General features: G+C 41.0%; 1 protein-coding gene across 8 annotated transcripts in view; it reads left to right on the top strand.

Moving 5' to 3' along the window:
- The first annotated feature begins 1,554 nt into the window (after window positions 1-1,554).
- Window positions 1,555-15,083, top strand: part of SIDT1 (SID1 transmembrane family member 1) — a 107,481-nt gene continuing 93,952 nt past the window's right edge. For 5 of the 8 annotated variants that reach the window (XR_015165429.1, XR_015165430.1, XR_015165431.1 and 2 more), the window contains exon 1: window positions 1,681-2,035. Coding sequence is in view for 3 of the 8 variants with exons in the window: in XM_086405804.1 (XP_086261930.1) it covers window positions 1,826-2,035 (210 nt within the window). In the remaining 5 variants the exon portion in view is untranslated. Of the gene's footprint in view, window positions 2,036-15,083 lie in introns of all 8 variants that reach the window. The other 3 variants (XM_086405847.1, XM_086405836.1, XM_086405813.1) reach the window with 2 other exon arrangements.

Here is a 15,083-nt window from a genome sequence, read left to right as displayed (position 1 = left end):
AGCGTTTCTCATGATGTACCCTGCATATAAGTTAAATAAGCAGGGTAAAATATCCATGATCCTACACCTCTAGAAAGTGCTTAAACTGACCAGGCCAGTTAATCTCAAAGGGAATTACAAACACCAAGTTTATGAAACTTTTTAAAGTTATAAAAACAGACACAGACGTTTTAAATACAGCAGTTTCACATCACTCAAATTCTGCTTGAAATTATGTTTCTAAAAAAAAAAAAAAGAACCTCAGTTCTATGTTAAACTTTACCCCCCAGACTCTTCTTTGAATTAGCACTTTTGTCCTCGTGCCCATATATTTTCAAAAACATTTTTTAAGGTAAAAAATGTTTTTAAAGTCTTAATAGGAAGTCATCTAAATCAATCTTCCATCTGCATTGTTTTCTCATCACACAACTGTATATCAAATGTATTACACTCATTTTTTGATGTTTTAATAAATTGTAGAAATTCAATGAGGTTTAAAAAAAGAGAGAGAAACCCTTTCCATTGAATGGTAACTGCTGGGATTTTAATCTGCAATCTTAACTCTTTGAATATGATCTTTTTTCTTCTTTGTGGCTTTTTTTTTTTAATGTCCCCTCTGGTTGATCTCAATTATATTCTTCTCCAGTTTACAAATAACTTGAAGCTGAAATGAAACAGCATCCTCCTGAACTGGGATTATCTGGTGCTCTAAAAGGATTTGCTGGAGATCCTCACCTCACTCCACTCTTTTTTTAAATTTTACTTTATTTTTAACTGGAGGATAATTAGTTTACAATATCCTGATGGTTTCAACCCACTCTTGACCTGCCTCTTCAATTGTTTAAATTGAATCTCCTAATTTTTGCCTGAAGGGTATTTCCTTTTGATTTGGGGTTGTGGTTTCTCTCTTGAAAAACAATACAGAGTCCTGGGGATTCTGCTGATCTGAGAGTCACTGCAGGGACAAAGGAGACCCTAAGTTGGAGCAGAATGTGTGCCCTCTGCACAAACCCAGTTGCTCTGGGTCTTCTTGACAACTTCCGGGACTCGACTTCAGGCAGCGTTAAGATTGTTGTTGTTGTTTTTTTTTTAACGTATTTATTTTGTTATGACTGTACATATTTACATATGTTCACGTATGGCAAGGGAAAGAAAAAGTGATGACGTGAGGCTCCTTGAGATTAGGAGGAGGTGATAAGGAAATAAAGCAGGTGACTGGGAAGGGAGAAGTGAGAATTCTGTTCGAGAAGGGAGACTTGAGAGTTAATAACCATCTCTCAGAGGAGCCGGAGTTCTCTGCAGGTAGCAGACTGGAAATGCGAACTCGTGCACCCTCTTTGGAGACAGGCTTTCTGTTCCTTCGCTTGCAGGAAGGTGCATATTTATTTAAAACGGACTGAATTTCCTGCTCAATGGCTGGTCTTGATTCTTCAAGACTAGTGGGTATTTCCTTTTAATGTCTCCAATGCTGTTTTTTCCTTTTTGAGGTTGAGGGGGAAGAGATCGGTTGAAATTCTGGTTGGCTAAGTGAGAGATTCTCAGAAATGAGAAAGGGGGAAGCAAACAGACTTAGAAGGCGGCAGGAGCCCCCGGTCGCTCCCCTTTGCTGCGCACCCACTACCTCCGCCTGGTGACCTTCCGTGGAGACCCCAGGAGGCTGCATCAATATTTGATCAGCCTTTTGCCAGCGCGTTGCCAGCACTCGTCGGCGGGGCTTGCGAGGCATCGCCAGCGCGGCGCTGAAAACAGCGCGGGGGCCGCCGGGGGCTTTGGGAGGACCGGCTCTGCGTTCGCCCCCTCCCCCCGGGCCGCTGGGCTTGGCCGCGGCCGGGCCGCTGTGCCCACCATGCGCGATTGCACGCGGCTGGCGCTGCTCTGCGCGCTGCCCTGGCTTCTGCCGTTGGTGGCACCCGGGCGCCCTGCGCCACCCCCAGCGCTGCGCCGCGACCCCCGCAACCCCGCCAGGGGCGCAGAGTTCGATCGCATCTACAGCGGGGTGGTGAGCCTCCCCACCGAGAACATCTACTCCTTCAACTACACCAGCCAGCCCGGCCAGGTAAGACACTCGCTCCCCGCGCTCCCAGGAACTTGCCCGACCTCAGAGCCCCGCCGCTGCTCTGGGTCTCCGAGGAGTCGACCTCGGGAGACCTCGGGGACCATGAAACCCTCGTTCCCTTTCTCCTTCAAAGCAGTCACTGCCCGAGCTGCCGCATCCTCTGCCACCGGCCTGGGGACAACTCCGCCTCCCTTCGCGCCTCCCCGGCCTGGTCGCGGGCATTACTGGGCTTTGCAGGGGCGCCGGTTCCCCGCACCGTCTGCGGGTCTCGGTCCCCTGTCCGGCCCTTCTCTAGGAAGTCACAATTTTTAAAGCTGAGAAGAAAAATGACCACACCTCTGTTCCCAAGCTCCCGTGGGGAAGGAACCTCATCTCTTTTGGTTGATTCTGTCAGACCCTTCTATTCCATAGCACCTGGGGAGGGAGAGCTGCTCAGAATCTAAAATGGGAATGTGTGAGAATGGACGAGAGCTGCAGAACCTCTGTGTGTGTGCAAGAGCCACTGCCTGCGATTCTGTATCGTCGTCACACGCATGTGCTTCAGAGAAGCCAGAAGACCCGGCCAGAGATACAGAGCTGAAGCCCTCAGCCGATCTCTGGAGGTTTTGAGTTTATATAAGGATGGATAGTTGAGTGCAAGTTCTAGACCTATTTCTGACCAAAGTTGAGGTGAGACAAGGAAAGGAAAAGACTGTTTCAGCATCTGTCCCTTTGACACATATACTCTGGTTGCACAATGTGAGAAAATGCATAGTTAGCTTCCCCCCTCTAACACAGTACCCTTTGAGGCACAGCGGAAAAACTCCCCAGTGTACCTGCCTCCGGTTCTTCTTCACATAAACGTTTGTGAATCAATGTGTGTATGTATGTATACATTTGTATGAATGTGTATGTATCCCTTGCTGTGCCAGCATTCCCGACTCCCTCAGGAAATTCAGAACCAAACTGAGATACCAAGATGTGCCTTCCTAACTCTCACTTAGGATAGAAACTCAGAAACCTGGTAGCTTGGAGTAGTATTGAGCCAGAGGGACCACTGGGCCCATCACCACTCCCAGACATTTCCCCAGTGCGTGTACCGAGCAAGTGCTCCATCTCCAGTCTGGCACCAGATCCTAAGCTTAGTCTTCACCGTGGACTATGTCATCATATTCTTACCCTGTCCTGTCCCCCACTGACCTTCAGGTTGTACATCCTAAAGTGAGCAGAGTGGTTGTGTGCAGAGCCATTCCACTGTAGACAAGAGGGGGAGGTGGCAGTTTTTACTCCTTACATTCCTCCTAACCCAGTTCTTCTGGTTGGGTGTGCTGTATTGATCAGCTGACATTGCACTGAAGTATGTTCCCAGCTCTGTTACTGGCTCAGTAAAAATAAAAGTCTGAATAATCCCATGATCTCTGGCGTGTACTGTCAGTTTCCCTCTAAATCATTGGTAAGGAAACTCAAATGACGGATGCAGAGTAAGATCTAACATCAAGCTTTAATAGTTCTTACACTTCCGCTTAGAGATAGAGTGACTTTTTTTTTAGCTGTTGTTTCGACCTTTTTGCCCATAGTATTCAGTGAGTTCCTCTACCACAGCACAAGTCACACTGTTTGCAGTTAGGGTCACCTACTTTACTCTCCCAGAAAACCATGAGATATTGATACATTTCTGTATCTGTATTGCTACATTCTCTCCACCCTAGTACCTAGCATAATGCTTGGCACCTAACAGTTTACTAATGTTTTTGAAAAAATGAATAAATAGGTAGAAAAAAAAACTTAAGGAATCTTTAAGCTACAACTAAATAAAATATATGCTTTTTAGTAGGTTGACTGTGAGATCATTTCAAATAAAAACAAAATTTTAAAAAATTGTTCTGAGGTTATGCTCTTCCTATTTTGCTTTTATGTATGCTAAAATGCCCTTTATTCTGTGAAACAATGGTGATAATTAGTTTTAAAAATATCTTTGCATGATGCAATAAAAAGCTGACAGTCCTTAAATTTCACTAGTCTGGGAAATACAGTGGGGAACCATGGGACTCAAGTATTTTAATTATTTTAATGCCAATATGGAATAATATGAACCAGATGTCCTCAAATCTTACAGCCTTCTGAAACTTCTCTTTAATGTGCAAATAAGACAGTAGAGCCCTCAATCCACTTACTTTGGAAAATTGCCCTTCTCTCTCTCCAGTCCAGTATTCCAGATGCTTTCTCCAGAGATGGCATTTTTCTGATCTAGCCATTCAAACCATTATTCTGTTTCTCTGGGTGGCTTCCTCTCTTCTTTGGTCCCTTTTGCCCTATTTTGGAAACCAGCACCCCCTCCTTCTAATACCATGAACAGAATCCATTGAATATAGCAGAATTTTACTGAAGGTTTGGAGTAGCATGAGGGAACTGAATAGCAGAGTAGGTGATAGATTAAATCAGAAAGTAGGTGGCAGACTTTATTTTTTGGGCTCCAAAAATCACTGCAGATGGTGACTGCAGCCATGAAATTAAAAGACGCTTGCTCCTTGGAAGAAAAGTTACAACCAACCTAGACAGCATATTAAAAAGCAGAGACATTACTTTGCCAACAAAGGTCCATCTAGTCAAGGCTATGGTTTTTCCAGTAGTCATGTATGGATGTGAGAATTGGACTATAAAGAAAGCTGTACGCCAAAGAATTGATGCTTTTGAACTGTGGTGCTGGAGAAGACTCTTGAGAGTCCCTTGGACTACAAGGAGATCCAACCAGTTCCTTTAGATCCAACTGATCTAAAGGAAATCAGGCCTGAATATTCATTGGAAGGACTGATGCTGAAGCTGAAACTCCAGTACTTTGGCCACCTGATGTGAAGAACTGACTCATTGGAAAAGACTCTGATGCTGGGAAAGATTGAAGGTGGGAGAAGAAGGGGATAACAGAGGATGAGATGGTTGGATGGCATCACCGACTCAATGGACATGAGTTTGAGTAAACTCTGGGAGTTGGTGATGGACAGGGAGGCCTGGTGTGCTGCAGTCCATGGGGTCGGAAAGAATCAGGCACAACTGAGCAACTGAATTGAACTGAGGCGATAGATTCAATCAATAGGTAATAGATTAAATCTAGGAATTCCCTGGTGGTCCAGTGGTTAAGAATGGGACTGCCAATGCAGGGGACATGGGTTGATCCCTGGTCTGGGAAGACTCCACATGCCAAGGGGCACTGAAGCCCATATGCCATAACTACTACACCAAGCTCTGGAGCCCATTCTCTGCAACAAGAGAAGATAGCACAGTAAGAAACCCCTGCTCACCTCAACTAGAGAAAGCCTGCGCACGGCAACCAAGACCTAGTGCAGTCAAAATTAAATAAATAAAATTTTAAATATACCCTTTTTAAAAATCTGAAATCTAAGCAATGCTGTCATAACAATTTACCAGCTATTCCCCCACCAGAAGAAATGTCAAGATAGTAGCACTATTTTCCAGGCCCTGGCTTGTTACATTTTCTTGGCCACCCCTCTCCCCCTATGCTGACCTCAGTCTCTAAATTTTTGTTACTGTCTCACATCAAGCAGTTTTGCCTCATGACCAACTCCACACTCACTGAAGAACTCTGTTAAATAAAGATCTATGAACCCAAGAACAGAAGCTTGGCCGTGACCTTTTTCCTTTAGCCCAAGCAAAGGCTTGGTCAGGGCTGTCTCTCCTGCACAGGCCATTTCCCATCTACTCCTCTTCAGTACAACTAAGAGTTTGGTTTAGATGTAGGTATATTCTAATTGGAAAAAGGAAAAATATTGAAAGAAATACATAGAACAGTGTTTATATTTGTGCTGGTGGACACAAAGATTTTTACTTAGAAAAGACTAATCATCATTAAAATTGCACTGGATATTTCTTATAAATACATATCTGAAAATACTGATTATAACGCTGTAAGTAAAGGAAGAAGAAATTAAAGCAATGTGGATAAGTGTCATCTAAAAGAAAAAAAATCTGATTTAGAAATTAAAAGGCTATTTTTTGTTTCATTTTATCTTCTTTATCTCGTCAAGGCACTGATAGGTTTGCCATTACTTTTTCTATATCTTGGAAGAGAAAGGCTATTCTAAGTTTAGACCTTGGTGGAGAGAGGAAACTGCCATGGGAGACTTTGTTGCTAATCTTTCCTGTCAGCCACTGCATCTCCGGTACCAAACTCTGTCTCCCAGAACTATTCAGCCAAGTGTGTCTAGCTAGTCAGCTGAGCGAGCACCAGGAAAAGTCCTACATGCCTTCCAGGCAAAGAAATGTAAATATTCAGTTGCCATTAAAAGAAAAACCACTGAAAAAATGGAGTGACTGGTTTAAAAAATGGATAATGAAAATAACTATTTAAAGTACAGATTAGGCAAGATCATGGTTCATTTCAGTTCCCTGGAGGGGCAGTGTCTGGAGACTCGCTTTAAGGGGCGAGGATTTCATTGCGTCAGTCAGGGTGTTCTATAACCTGAGGCTGGGTGGGGCCAAGCCAGAAGGAAATCACCTTGTTGAGAAAGTTGCCAGGGATATGTTTGACTGGGACATAGAGCTTAAAAGGTTTATTAGGACATGAGAATCTCTTGTAGAGACAGGTGGTGACAATAAGATATTTCTATTTGAGCCAGATGGTGATAAGAAGCCCTTAAATAAAAGTCTGAGCATCACCCAACAAGAGGTCTTCTGTTTCAATAACAGAAATCATCGCGTGCTATAGATTTTTGAATTTGGAATGCTTCTCTGGACATACTTTGTTTATTAAACTGAGGCATTTATTTTTTAATGACATAAGCATTTCTATGCCTAAGGAACAAAGCTTGGCTTTATTAATATCTAGCAGTATCTAGAACCAGTTATAGCAGCTTTTCAGATCCTGATTCAAAAAGCCTATCCAGTTCTCATGAACAATGAAATATATATCAGGACATCGCAGGACTAACTTTTAGCTATGTATATTACTACTTACAAAGAAGCCTTTAAAATCTTTATGCCTCAGCTCTCCCCATCTTGTCTGTCTCCCCCTGTGTTCTATATATCCTGCAGCAGAGAAGCCTGCTCTGCTGTCCTCCCACACCTCCTTGCTGAACTGGACTGGTGCTTGTATGTAAAGAGAGATTCATCTCGTTAGCACAGTATCGGGGTGGCTGGTTACTGTCTCAGTCAGCATGAACTGTTAGAGTACCACAGACTGTGCCTTAGAAAACAAACACTGATTTCTCACAGTTCTGAAGGCTGGGAAGTCCAAGATCAAAGTGTTAGCAGACCTGCATGTGGTGAGAGCTGGCTTCCGGGCTTGTAAACAGCACTTACAGATGTGTCCTCACGTAGCCCAGAGAGCAGAGAGAGAAACAAGCTTTCTCCTGTCTCTTCTCTCTTACTCTTTTTTTATTTTTTTTTAAATTTTATTTTATTTTTAAACTTTACAATATTGTATTAGTTTTGCCAAATATCGAAATGAATCCGCCACAGGTATACCTGTGTTCCCCATCCTGAACCCTCCTCCCTCCTCCCTCCCCATACCCTCCCTCTGGGTCGTCCCAGTGCACCAGCCCCAAAATATTTATTTATTTGGCTCTGCTGGGTTTTAGATGTAGCACTCAGAATCTCTAGGAATAGTATGGAGGACCTAGTTCCCTGAGCAGGGATCGAACCCAGGCCCCATGCCTTGGGAGCATAGAATCTTAGCCACTGGACCACCAGGAAAGTCCCTCTCCTGTCTTTTCTTATAAGGACACTAATCCCAGCATAAGGACGCTAACCTCGTGGTCTAATTACCTTCCAAAGGCCCTGCCTCCAAATTCTCTCACCCTGGGGATTAGGCTTCAAGTGATGAAACTGAAGAAGCTGAAGTTGAACAGTTCTATGAAGACCTACAAGACCTTTTAGAACTGACACCCAAAAAAAGATGTCCTTTTCATTATAGGGGACTGGAATGCAAAAGTAGGAAGTCAAGGAACACCTGGAGTAACAGGCAAATTTGGCCTTGGAATACGGAATGAAGCAGGGCAAAGACTAATAGAGTTTTGCCAAGAAAATGCACTGGTCATAGCAAACACCCTCTTCCAACAACACAAGAGAAGACTCTAAACATGGACATCACCAGATGGTCAACACCAAAATCAGATTGATTATATTCTTTGCAGCCAAAGATGGAGAAGCTCTATACAGTCAGCAAAAACAAGACCAGGAGCTGACTGTGGCTCAGACCATGAACTCCTTATTGCCAAATTCAGACTTAAATTGAAGAAAGTAGGTAAAACCACTAGACCATTCAGGTATGACCTAAATCAAATCCCTTATGATTATACAGTGGAAGTGAGAAATAGATTTAAGGGCCTAGATCTGATAGAGTGCCTGATGAACTATGAAATGAGGTTCGTGACATTGTACAGGAGACAGGGATCAAGACCATCCCCATGGAAAATAAATACAAAAAAGCAAAATGACTGTCTGGGGAGGCCTTACAAATAGCTGTGAAAATAAGAGAAGCGAAAAGCAAAGGCGAAAAGGAAAAATATAAACATCTGAATGCAGAGTTCCAAAGAATAGCAAGAAGAGATAAGAAAGCCTTCCTCAGCGATCAATGCAAAGAAATAGAGGAAAACAATAGAATGGAAAGACTACAGATCTCTTCAAGAAAATTAGAGATACCAAGAGAGCATTTCATGCAAAGATGGGCTCGATAAAGGACAGAAATGGTATGGACCTAACAGAAGCAGAAGATATTAAAAAGAGGTGGCAAGAATACACAGAAGAACTGTACAAAAAAGATCTTCAGGACCCAGATAATCATGATGGTGTGATCACTGACCTAGAGCCAGACATCCTGGAATGTGAAGTCAAATGGGCCTTAGAAAGCATCACTATGAACAAAGCTAGTGGAGGTGATGGAATTCCAGTTGAGCTATTTCAAATCCTGAAAGATGATGCTGTGAAAGTGGTGCACTCAATATGCCAGCAAATTTGGAAAACTCAGCAGTGGCCACAGGACTGGAAAAGGTCAGTTTTCATTCCAATCCCACAGAAAGGCAATGCCAAAGAATGCTCAAACTACCACACAATTGCACTCATCTCACACGCTAGTAAAGTAATGCTCAAAATTCTCCAAGCCAGGCTTCAGCAATATGTGAACTGTGAACTTCCAGATGTTCAAGCTGGTTTTAGAAAAGGCAGAGGAACCAGAGACCAAATTGCCAACATCCGCTGGATCATAGAAAAAGCAAGAGAGTTCCAGAAAATGATCTATTTCTGCTTTATTGACTATGCCAAAGCCTTTGACTGTGTGGATCACAATAAACTGTGGAAAATTCTTCAAGAGATGGGAATATCAGACCACCTGACCTGCCTCTTGAGAAACCTATATGCAAGTCAGGGAGCAACAGTTAGAACTGGACATGGAACAACAGACTGGTTCCAAATAGGAAAAGGAGTACATCCAGGCTGTATATTGTCACCCTGTTTATTTAACTTCTATGCAGAGTACATCATGAGAAACGCTGGGCTGGAAGAAGCACAAGCTGGAATCAAGATTGCTGGGAGAAATATCAATAACCTCAGATATGCAGATGACACCACCCTTATGGCAGAAAGTGAAGAGGAACTAAAAAGCCTCTTGATGAGAGTGAAAGTGGAGAGTGAAAAAGTTGGCTTAAAGCTCAACATTCAGAAAACAAAGATCATGGCTTATGGTTCCATAACTTCATGGGAAATAGATGGGGAAACAGTGGAAACAGTGTCAGACTTTATTTTTGGGGGCTCCAAAATCACTGCAGATGGTGACTGCAGCCATGAAATTAAAAGATGCTTACTCCTTGGAAGGAAAGTTATGACCAACCTAGATAGCATATTCAAAAGCAGAGACATTACTTTGCCAACAAAGGTCTGTCTAGTCAAGGCTATGGTTTTTCCTGTGGTCATGTATGGATGTGAGAGTTGGACTGTGAAGAAGGCTGAGCGCCGAAGAATTGATGCTTTTGAACTGTGTTATTGGAGAAGACTCTTGAGAGTCCCTTGGACTGCAAGGAGATCCAACCAGTCCATTCTGAAGGAGATCAGCCCTGGGATTTCTTTGGAGGAAATGATGCTAAAGCTGAAACTCCAGTACTTTGGCCACCTCATGTGAAGAATTGACTCATTGGAAAAGACTGATGCTGGGAGGGATTGGGGGCAGGAGGAGAAGGGGACGACAGAGGATGAGATAGCTGGATGGCATCACTGACTTGATGGACGTGAGTCTGAGTGAACTTCGGGAGATGGTGATGGACAGGGAGGCCTGGCTTTCTGCCATTCATGGGGTCGCAAAGAGTCGGACACAACTGAGCGACTGAACTAAACTGAACTGATGAATTTGAGGAGAGAGGGTACATAAGCATTCAGTCTATAGAGTTCTCTCTCACTTTTTTCCTGTGTGGCTCTGAAAAAAAAAAAAAGTATTGACATGTTATAAGGGTGTTTAAGAGGCTGACATTACTCCAGTTAGGAGTCTGATTTTATGGAGAACCCATGTTCTGCCTGCCTTGACCTGATAGTCGTTTGCTAAACTGCATAATGGATTCTGTGTGTGCTGTCCAATATGTTAGCCACTATCCACACGTGACTATCAAGCATTTGAAATGTGACTAGTCACAAAATGAGATGTGCTATGTAGAACACACACCAGATTTTGAAGACAGTGTGAAATAAACAACATAAAATGTGTCATTAATATTTTATTGATCAAATATTTTTATATATTCGGTTAAATAAAATACATCAGTAAAATTAACTTCACCTCTTTCTTTTTATGTTCTTACTGTAGCTTCTAGAAAATTTGAAAGCAAAATGTGACTCATATTTTTATTGGACAGCACTGGTCCCAGGACTACAAGACTTTAGAGAAGTCATACATCCTACAGATAATTTTGTCGGAGGAAATGAGGCTTGAAAAGGTCAAAATAGATAAGTAGAACTTGGATACGCACAAAGAAAGGGGAAGGGCTGTTCAGATATGGAAGAATATGTTCTATTTCTTCTTTGGCAAGACTGCCATCAGAGGTGGTAGCAGTATATATTCCCACCAGGCAACACATAATGTCTAGTCTCTTCTTGTGATGACAGCCACATGATCATGATTGTCTAGTTTCATTAATTCATTAGGAACAGTAAGATAATATTGATTTATGTCATTTATTTTTTCATTTCTGAGCCAGAATATTTTTTTTGTCTCTCTGAATTTTTAAATTGAAGAATGATTAATTTTTCAACATTGTATTAGTTTCAAGTATACAGCAAAGTGATTCAGTTTTACATAGATCTGTATGTTCTTTTTCAGATTCTTTTCCAGCATAGGTTATTATGAAATATTGAGTGTAGTACCCTGTACTATATAGTGGGCCCTTGTTGTTTATCTACTATCTTTGGGTGATGAGGTTACGGAGAATTTTAATGCTCTTCTCTGTACTTTCCAAACATTTCACAATAAATACAATAAACATTTTGTAATAAAAGTAAAAAATAATATTTTACTTTTACTCAAGGCAAGGGAAGCACTGACTGAGGCAGTGTTTTATCCTTGTGTGTTCTACCCTTATGTGTTTTTATCCCTTTAACTACATGTGATCCTTCAGCAAATTCTCTTGCCTCCCTGAACTTTATTTTTCCCACTGATAAGAGAAGATTGCAGTTCTGATCCTTATTCAAGAACTAAGGTTCTGTTTTCTGACTTTTTTTTTTTTTACCATGTATGAGATTGTAGATTTTTTTTAACTATAGACTAGAAATTTCTTGCCAAAAAGATCATTTCTCTTTGTCATGTAAAAGCAAGTAAACGGAAACTTTAAATTACTGTTTCCAAAAAACTTCTCTTTTTTCCAACTACAATTTTATTTTTAAACTTTACAAAATTGTATTAGTTTTGCCAAATATCAAAATGAATCTGCCACAGGTATACATGTGTTCCCCATCCTGAACCCTCCTCCCTCCTCCCTCCCCATACCATCCCCCTGGGTTGTCCCAGTGCACTAGCCCCAAGCATCCAGTATCGTGCATCAAACCTGGACTGGCATCTCGTTTCATACATGATATTTTACATGTTTCAATGCCATTCTCCTAAATCTTCCCACCCTCTCCCTCTCCCACAGAGTCCATAAGACTGTTCTATACATCAGTGTCTCTTTTGCTGTCTCGTACACAGGGTTATTGTTATCATCTTTCTAAATTCCATATATATGCGTTAGTATACTGTATTGGTATTTTTCTTTCTGGCTTACTTCACTCTGTATAATAGGCTCCAGTTTCATCCACCTCATTAGAACTGATTCAAATGCATTCTTTTTAATGGCTGAGTAATACTCCATTGTGTATATGTACCACAGCTTTCTTATCCATTAATCTGCTGATGGACATCTAGGTTGCTTCCATGTCCTAGCTATTATAAACAGTGCTGCGATGAACATTGGGGTACACGTATCTCTTTCCCTTCTGGTTTCCTCAGTGTGTATGCCCAGCAGTGGGATTGCTGGATCATAAGGCAGTTCTATTTCCAGTTTTTTAAGGAATCTCCACACTGTTCTCCATAGTGGCTGTACTAGTTTGCATTCCCACCAACAGTGTAAGAGGGTTCCCTTTTCTCCACACCCTCTCCAGCATTTATTACTTGTAGACTTTTGGATCGCAGCCATTCTGACTGGTGTGAAATGGTACCTCATAGTGGTTTTGATTTGCATTTCTCTGATAATGAGTAATGTTGAGCATCTTTTCATGTGTTTGTTAGCCATCTGTATGTCTTCTTTGGAGAAATGTCTATTTAGTTCCTTGGCCCATTTTTTGATTGGGTCATTTATTTTTCTGGAGTTGAGCTGTAGGAGTTGCTTGTATATTTTTGAGATTAGTTGTTTGTCAGTGGCTTCATTTGCTATTATTTTCTCTCATTCTGAAGGCTGTCTTTTCACCTTGCTAATAGTTTCCTTTGATGTGCAGAAGCTTTTAAGGTTAATTAGGTCCCATTTGTTTATTTTTGTTTTTATTTCCAATATTCTGGGAGGTGGGTCATAGAGGATCCTGCTGTGATGTATGTCAGAGAGTGTTTTGCCTATGTTCTCCTCTAGGAGTTTTATAGTTTCTGGTCTTATGTTTAGATCTTTAATCCATTTTGAGTTTATTTTTGTGTATGGTGTTAGAAAGTGGTCTAGTTTCATTCTTTTACAAGTGGTTGACCAGATTTCCCAGCACCACTTGTTAAAGAAATTGTCTTTAATCCATTGTATATTCTTGCCTCCTTTGTCAAAGATAAGGTGTCCATATGTGTGTGGATTTATCTCTGGACTTTCTATTTTATTCCATTGATCTATATTTCTGTCTTTGTGCCAGTACCATACTGTCTTGATAACTGTGGCTTTGTAGTAGAGCCTGAAATCAGGTAGATTCCTCCAGTTCCATTCTTCTTTCTCAAGATCGCTTTGGCTATTCGAGGTTTTTTGTATTTCCATACAAATTGTGAAATTATTTGTTCTAGCTCTGTGAAGAATACTGTTGGTAGCTTGATAGGGATTGCATTGAATCTATAAATTGCTTTGGGTAGTATACTCATTTTCACTATATTGATTCTTCCAATCCATGAACATGGTATATTTCTCCATCTATTAGTGTCTTCTTTGATTTCTTTCACCAGTGTTTTATAGTTTTCTATATATAGGTCTTTAGTTTCTTTAGGTAGATATATTCCTAAGTATTTTATTCTTTCCGTTGCAATGGTGAATGGAATTGTTTCCTTAATTTCTCTTTCTGTTTTCTCATTATTAGTGTATAGGAATGCAAGGGATTTCTGTGTGTTGATTTTATATCCTGCAACTTTACTATAGTCATTAATTATTTCTAGTAATTTTCTGGTGGAGTCTTTAGGGTTTTCTATGTAGAGGATCATGTCATCTGCAAATAGTGAGAGTTTTACTTCTTCTTTTCCAATTTGGATTCCTTTTATTTCTTTTTCTGCTCTGATTGCTGTGGCCAAAACTTCCAAAACTATGTTGAATAGTAATGGTGAAAGTGGGCACCCTTGTCTTGTTCCTGACTTTAGAGGAAATGCTTTCAATTTTTCACCATTGAGGATAATGTTTGCTGTGGGTTTGTCATATATAGCTTTTATTATGTTGAGGTAAGTTCCTTCTATTCCTGCTTTCTGGAGAGCAAAAAAACTTCTCTTTTTTGTATGCTCTGAGGGGTTTCCCATAGGGCTCCTCACTGCTGGAAGTGGTTTAGTTTTGTTTTTTCCTTCTGCCTCTGCTGCATGTGCTGAACCTGTTTTCCAATCAATTCCTTTTTTTTCCTTTCCGAGTGCCACATCAATAGGCTTCCTCTAGGTTTGGGTTTGGTTTTTCAGTTGTTATTTGGTTTGGGGTAGATTTTTACAGCTGTGATGGTCTCTTCTGAGGGAGTATTTTAGGTTCTTACACAGTTCGTCAAGATTTTCTGCCTTTCTGCCTTTCCTGACTTGGTTTCCATGTGTTACTTGATATATCCCCTAGGTCATTCCTGTCAGCTTGACCTGAAGATACCATGAAACCTCTTTGTTGCATTTCTTTCTTCATTTCAAACAGAAGTAATCACACCTTGTTGATACTATTACTCGTTGCCATGCAGCAACCCAGAGTGTGTTAGCCAGCTCCTCCTGCATTGTGTAACACTGAAGCTGACTGAAGTTCCATCTCAACACATCAAGATGGTGCATTAATGGTTTAAAGGCACATCTAATGAGCTATTGGGCCTCATCACCCTTTCTGTTTATTTGTTAAGAAAAATATCAGATATACCATGGGCTACCAGATAATACATTCACAGTCCTTTCTATTTTGCTTAAAATAAAAATAAATTTATAAACGTTGATTTTTTTCTTTTGAATATTTTGAAAATGGAAACTTTGAGGTTTTCTGGTACATAGTTGGTAATATAAACCAAAAGAAAATTGAAGGACTTATATTTTGCTCAAAACCTAAGATAAGCAATAAGAGCATCATATTCCATTAAGTCCTCAGCCTAAGATCCTTTGGCTTTTATATATAATGTTTCTAAGAATGTATGTAAAAATTGTATA

The sequence above is a fragment of the Bos grunniens genome, chromosome 1 (assembly GCF_055505025.1).
Source record: "Bos grunniens cultivar Pamir isolate PY7600 chromosome 1, Bosgru_T2T1.0, whole genome shotgun sequence".
Classification (NCBI taxonomy): Eukaryota; Metazoa; Chordata; class Mammalia; order Artiodactyla; family Bovidae; genus Bos; species Bos grunniens.
Note: the sequence above shows the minus strand (reverse complement) of the source record. Positions and strands in the feature narration are given on the sequence as shown.